The sequence below is a fragment of the Patiria miniata genome, unplaced genomic scaffold (genome assembly GCF_015706575.1).
Source record: "Patiria miniata isolate m_02_andy unplaced genomic scaffold, ASM1570657v1 HiC_scaffold_3, whole genome shotgun sequence".
In the NCBI taxonomy this organism is placed as follows: Eukaryota; Metazoa; Echinodermata; class Asteroidea; order Valvatida; family Asterinidae; genus Patiria; species Patiria miniata.
This window is the reverse complement of record NW_024037069.1, coordinates 12145849-12153125: the sequence shown is the minus strand read 5'-3', so window position 1 is coordinate 12153125 and position 7277 is coordinate 12145849. Positions and strand designations below refer to the sequence as shown.

The following is a 7277-nucleotide window of genomic DNA, read 5'->3' as shown; positions in this document are numbered from 1 at the left end:
GATTAATGGGCTTTCTAAGTAGGCCAGTTTACAACTTCGCAGATTACAATGAGCGGGTGTTGTAAAGCCTGTTAACAGACGCGCCGCTTGTCCAATCAAAAGTCGGCGCTAGCAGTGCGGGGCTTTGATCCGGCCCGGCGCTTTTGTTCCACGCCGTCAGATCAAACGCACACTTCGGCCAATCAGCTCGTTAAACTACCCGGCCTTGAATGAATCAAAAGTACCGCCGAATCAGGAACCTTATATAAGTTGCAGCGCGTGGCCGCACGGTCCACTCGTCGATCGAACTCCACAACTTCCAGCATTGCCATTTCGTCTCTTCCTTGTTACGACATCCGAGTATAGTCTCTATTCACACCATGCCTGCTAACGTTATGGACAGCACCGTGATTCCCCGGCAGTGCCCGGCCGTCAGATCCGGCAAACCAGCCGGCCATCTCATCGCAGATATTCTCGGCTACTCGCAAGGTAAAATCCATTCACGGAATAGGTCTTCGAAACTTACTTGTATGTTGATTTAGAATGTATTATTTACATCAAGGCATAGTCCTCAGACAGAAACTCAACGAAAAAGTATGCTGCAACGCTATTGGTAAATTTTTTAATTGTCTGAGCATGGAAATAAAGTCCACTTCAGTTCTAATTTGATGCCCTGTCAGAAAGAAAGGTCAGAAACAGCTTAACAATCTGAAATAAATTCAAACTTGATAACTTGAGTTATTTAAGAGGATGTAGACCAAAAGTGCTGCAGTCTTCAACAATTGTGAAGTTTAAATAGCACTAAATTGGAAAGAAGAAAAAGTAATCTTTGGTGATATTTTGGATTGTTCACTCTTGCTTGCAGCGTTTTGCTTACAAGACATCTTTGATAAATTTCAGTTTTTCATTCCTCTTCCTTTACAGCTTCGGAACCTTCAACCGTCCGTGGTGATAGTTCCCCGGCCGAGACCAGCGTGCGAGGTCCGGCGGGCAACCGCCGCCGCCGTCCCCGCACGATCTTCACTGCAGAGCAGAGACATCAACTGGAGACGGTCTTCGCTGTGAACCAGTATCCAGACATCACCAACCGCGAGGTGCTAGCGGACGCCATCGGCATGACGGAGGCAAGGGTTCAGGTTCGTAGGCGTTTCTTTCTTTATTTTTAGATTGACCCATTAGGTTTTTTCAGGTTGAAGTTTCGAACAGATCCTCTCCAAACTTTGGGAAATGTTCTGCAGGATCTAGACATCAGACAGGCTTTTCATGTCTTTTCGAATTCCCTATTTTTTTCATGGAATTCTTTGTACATTGCCTTTTGGGCTGTCTTATTTTAAAGTTGGAATGTCCTTTGTTTCCGAGAGATGTTTTGAGTTGTTAACTTGATTACTTCTGGTAGTGGTCGCTATTTTTGGGAGAATCGATTATCTGTAAACAAACACGCTTTAGTTGGAATCGATGTCGGACACTTAGCATATCTTGTTATCTGGTTACAACTCTGTTGTCACTAACACCTCCAGTCACACGTCTAGCACGTTATTGATCCAAGACCTCTTAAAATATCTCGTCAAGTAATTCGCCAATCACACCTCGGGCTAAACGGATTATCTTCGAGCGGCAGACCTGTATAAACAACAAGTCTTAGTAATTTCTGTATCTTTTTTTTCTGTTTTTGTTGATTCCACAGGTTTGGTTCCAAAACCGCCGCGCCAGAGGCCGTCGCCACGGTCGTCAGACGGGGGGTGAGACCCCTGAGCTTCAGTCCCCGCCGACAACACCGTCTCCCCCATCCCTGACGCCTCAACCACAGACGGCGGCACCAGTGAAGACGGAGCCACTCAGCCCCTCCGTTGTCGTCAAACCAGTCCAGCAGCCTCCGTCTTCCTCACCAAACATCACACCTGCAGCCCCCGTGGACTTCCCGTCTGTCATCTACTGCTCTCCGCCTCAGATGTACCCTGCCTCGTACTCCGAGTACGTACTCCCGACGTACGGGCTGTACCCACCGCAGCCGCTGGGACTCTGCACCGGGTCGCGCAGCCCTCCTCCCGGGTACACTGTGGCCACTCTTCCCGGTCGCTACGCTGGAGTCTACTCGTCAGGGTACCAAGGAGCATTGGTCGGTACCTTGGCAACGCCAGCCATCTTCGATGCATCCATGGTTCCTCAGTCTACTCCCATCTCGTCACACGTGGACTCGACCGGACCTTGGGGGTATGGCCAAGGCGGACTTCTGGCCATTGCTCGCCACTGAACTTTATCTGAAATTCACTGAACTTTAAAATCAGCAACTGTGTATGTGATCTGTTAAAAAAACCCATTTATATCGTTCTTTACCTGTGATGGCTTCATATGTAGCTGCTTTTTCTTTTTCACTCAACAAGTCATTAGTTCCTTGAAATTAAAACTGGTGTTTTTGCCCAATTTTTTTGGACATAATCAGACCATGTTTTGTTTGCTTTTGGTGATGCAATGTTTTATTTTCTAGTCAACGAACCAATAATAATCATTACGAGTTACTTTCAGTTGGGAAAGTACGAATAATCTTAAAATCTTTTAATCTCTATTTCTTTTTACATGTATCTGCTCTTTTCCTGGGTTATTATTGACTTGTACGTATCAACAGTTATGAATTAAATAATTATGATTTCTGTTTTCGTTGAACACAAGTTGATTGTCAGTAGTCTTTTTTTCATTTTATTTCTTATATTTGTCTCAAATCGCGGCCCAGAGGTCCGAATTCCAAAAGACTATTACAATAAAAGCAATTAATTTTAAAAACGATAAAAACTTGCATAAAACAAAAAAAAATTACATGAGCAAAAAAGGCAATGCAATAAATTGTACATGTACATGTATTGGTATTTCTTAGGCCAGTTTGAAAACAGTCTAAGATAAAAAGATTAAATGCGCTGCTTAAAAAAAAAGATAAAGGGACGTGCGCGCAAGTTTGTAATAGCCCACATCTACATTGTACATTATTTTGTAGCATGAACAGCGTCCCGTGGTGTCCACTCCAGACCCCCCTCCCATTTCGCATTTCCACTGCCGGGCAATTATAGGAATTTTGCCGTAAGGTCATGGGGTCTACACCCATCTCCCCACTTGTTGACATGGATTTACGCCACTGCGTCAGCATTTTCCAAACGTTAGTCTGGTTCAATTATAGGCTTTACTCACGAGTCGGCCATATTAAATTGACAGCAAGGTAAAATCGTCATTTTTGGAACTTGCGAATAGCTTATAACAAATGAATACCAGTCTGCTCTGATGGATAATTTTAAATTTGTGATTAATTATGACCTAGTGTTTTTTAAGCCACATTTAAAAAAATTCAGATTGAGGATTTGAACGTTAAAAAGTCTGGCACCATCTCATTCAAGAGTACATGTATTATAGAATACTGAATACAATTACATGTATAGCGCCCTCTAACTTTGGGCGGGCGGCTGTCGCACATACATTGTTTAGACCATTGTTTCCTAGTTTTGGATAGCTGAAGGTTTGTGGCATAGATATAAAACTCAATATAATTGGTACCATTATTATGCAAATGTTGTTCGTGTTTACAATACTGTACCTGTTTGTGATTGAATACAGTGTAGGCCTACACATAATTCCCAACCGCGGCTGACATAAACTAATGAGGAACTGGTGATTGATGGCGCCCTCTGTTGAAATCTATTTTTAGTTCAGGTAGTCATCCTGATGCTTCACCTCTGCTGTACTTTTCAATAAAAAAATACAGCAGAATTTTTCTTTCCGTATGTTCCGGCTATTATATGGGGAAAAATGCTTTGTTTTGACCCAGGAAGGAAGAACAAGAGGGACTGGAGTCACGCCAAGGTTAGAGGTTTCGACATTATGGTTTCAAATGTCATAATATTTTGAATTCTTATCCCCGCAAAACCCCCAAATGTACTCTTGTTGCCATCACTTTAACAAAGAAAATCTGCTATTAAGAAATGTTTTGAATCATCAACCTCAATGTAGTGAAGGATCTGTCAAGAATAATAAAATGAAAGAAAATAGGAAAGATCATACAACGTGCAGAATTGGTTAAACTCGTGAATTTTTGTCGTGACATGGTATAGTAAGGATGACCACGAGAAATGAAGACCTTGTTGTCATATTATTGATTAAGCTGAGTAAACACGACGAAATGAAAAAATAATATTGTCCGTCCAGGAGTATTTCAGCCACATTTAATAATTTCCTTTATTTTAATCTCAGAATGGATAAAAAATTGCGTTCAAACAAAATACCTTCCCATTAACATGTACCATACTTAACAGGCCCGTTAATTCCCCGATCATCCCGGCTGGGTGGGTTCTTCAAATCCCAAAGTGGAACATTTATATACGAGTGCAGAGCACGAAGCCCCTAGGCCCGGATTTCCAAAAGGCACAGTAGGCACTGTGCCATAGGGCCTACGAACAATTCGGGGGCCTACGGAAAAATCGGGGGCCTACGAAATTACCGCAGTGTGCCATAAAACACATAGGCCTACCCGCACACACACACCAACGCGCAGAGAAAAGTTTTTGAAAAGTTTAGGGTCTCTCTCGTTCGATTTCACCAACTGACGCTGTATATATGTACAGCATGTAGGCATACATGGCCCTCCGTATACAATTTACGTGTAAAGTCTGTCGTTATGAAGCATTGTGCCACGGGGAGTCAATCGGTGGGGGACAGGGGACATGTTGTCCTCCCAACTATTCAGTCCCTGAATAAAAAAAAAATTGTAGCCTACATGATTCTGTAGCTCAGAATAGCTGATTCAATGATTCCAAACTCGAAAATGATGTTTAAATGATGATCCTTTGCTAAAACCTTGCCAGTACATGTAGTCAGAAATTGCCTCAGATCGCACCACAAAGCGTCTAGAATCATTTTTTTTTCTGATCAGGATACAAATGTATTTGTACCCCCACACTTTTTAGAAGCATTTGACGGCCTTGGTGCCATCATACCAACAGGCTTTTAGAGCTCGGACCTATACCAGTTTGGCTTGATCTGTACAGTGCTCTGTACGCTGAATTTGGTGTCGTGGCTAGAGCGGAGTCAGATAGGGGGCTACGGAACACTTAATCCGGGCCTGCCCTTATGGCATGGGGTCCCTGCAAATTTGGATTCTAGATGCTCTGTGTCGCAATCTGAGGAATTTCCTGGCCACTTCCCTGTGACTTTTTAAATCAAATTTGCTTGAGTTTACAACGTAGAGGCGAGATTTTTAGGGGGAGGGGTGAAAAGTAGATTTTTTTTTTTTTTTTTTGGGGGGGCTATTTTTGTTAAAGTAATATTCTGAGTGGAACTCCTCACTGAGCGGGGGAGGGGGTGTCATTTCGAACCACCGAACCCCCTCCCCCAGCCTATACGTTCCTGCTTAAAGGGATTATACATTAAACATCAAAAAACGAAACCACCAATGATGAAATACCGTTTCTGGACTGGTAGTGAAAGACAGTCTAAAGCATACCGTAAAATACCGCACCTGTGCCGTCATTTTCAAGAAAAGTGGTAATTTTGTACTTCTAACACTGGTCAGCCGATCAGTGTTGGGAAAAAAACCCTGTTTTTTCAAATACTTTTCCCAATTTGTCATATTTAGTTTCCGCATTTTCACATGGGGAAAGTGATTAACAAGAATAAAAGTTTGCATAAGCTTTCGTAGTAACAACTACAGGGTGAGTCAAAAAAAGCGGAACCCAAACCCCCAAAAATGTATTTCATATTTGAAAAAATATGTAGCACCAAACCTAATAATGACTGGAAAGCCAATTTCAAAAGCTACTTTTAGATGAAAAAAATTACTGAAATTGCACAATCCGTTCAAAGAATACCACCATTCAAACGCAATGACCCTAAAAGCTGTCTCGTCCAAAAAATCATTTTATTGTGTGTTTTGACTGTTTGGAACAACAAAGAAAATGACAAAGAATACTTGTTTCAAGGGCGGATCCAGAACACAATTTTTTTTGGGGGGGGGGGGCCAAAACAATTTTTGGTCCCCCAAAAAAGTGGGTCAAAAAAATTACGGCGTGAAAATTTTTTGGATTCTAGATGCTTTGTGGTGCGATCTGAGGCAATTTCTGATCACTTTAATCAATGTTTTTTTGAGGAAAAGATGGTGGTGTACTCATTGCCTGCCCTTATTGCGATGTCACATAAAAAAAAAATTGGTTTCGTTTGGGGGGGGGGGGCATGGTCCCCTTTGGCCCCCCTGGATCCGCCCTTGACTTGTTTTAACAACTGCCACCAACTGTAGCCAATTTCAAAAGCTACTTTTAGATGAAAAAAATACTGAAATTGCTCAATCCGTTCGAAGAATACCACCATTTAAACGCAATGACCCTAAAACCTGTCTCACCAATTAAAAATCAATGTTTTGACTGTTTGGAACAACAAAGAAAATGACACAGAATACTTGTTTCAACAACTGTCACCAACTGAAGCCAATTTCAAAAGCTACTTTTTGATAAAAAAATTACTGAAATTGCTCAATCCGTTCAAAGAATACCACCATTTCAACGCAATGACCCTAAAACCTGTCTCGTCCAAAAAATCCATTTATTGTGTGTTTTGACTGTTTGGAACAAAAAAAATGACACACAATACTCGTTTCAACAACTGTCACCAACTGTAGCACACAATATTGTGATTAACAACCCTGGTTAGGCAAACAATATGATTTATAAAATCTACTTTTTTAAAAGATGGGCCTTCAAAAGGGCTTGGTTGCATATTGTGAACGTTTAAACTAAGATTTCATCGCTGGTGATGTTTGAAGACAATTGTGACGACGATTGTTGAAATCGCATTTTTGGACGAGACAGGTTTTAGGGTCATTGTTTTAAATGGTGATATTTTTTGAACGGATTGACCAATTCAGTGATTGTTTCATCCAAAAGTAGCTTATGAAACTGGCTTTCCAGTCATTATTATTTTTGGTGCTACACATTTTTTTTAAATATAAAATATTATTTTTGGGGTTTGGGTTCCGCTTTTTTTTTTACTCACCCTGTACTTCATCAGATGCAAAAAGCAACTTTAATTCTTAAGAGTTTATGCAGTTTTAAGAGTCTGGAAATTATACGTTTTGTGCTTTTTCAAGAGGGAAAAAATGTGCTGTGAATTGCACATCAAAGTGTAACTGTGTTCAAGGGCGGATCCAGAACATAATTTTGGGGGGGCCAAAAAAATTTTTGGTTCCCCCAAAAAGGTGGGTAAAAAAATTACCGCGTTTTTTTCCGGGGCCCGCTTAAGGGCCCCGAAAAAATTTTGGTTTGTAGATGCTC

The 7277-nt window shown here is 41.4% G+C and overlaps 1 protein-coding gene across 1 annotated transcript; it reads left to right on the top strand.

Annotated features, from left to right (window-relative positions):
- The first annotated feature begins 257 nt into the window (after window positions 1–257).
- On the top strand, window positions 258–2650 carry LOC119738526 (homeobox protein prophet of Pit-1-like). The gene is made up of 3 exons (XM_038213429.1): window positions 258–468; window positions 904–1115; window positions 1664–2650. Exons 1-3 carry the CDS (start codon window positions 360–362, stop codon window positions 2228–2230), a joined length of 888 nt encoding a protein of 295 aa, XP_038069357.1. The 5' UTR covers window positions 258–359; the 3' UTR covers window positions 2231–2650.
- The last annotated feature ends 4627 nt before the right edge of the window (window positions 2651–7277 follow it).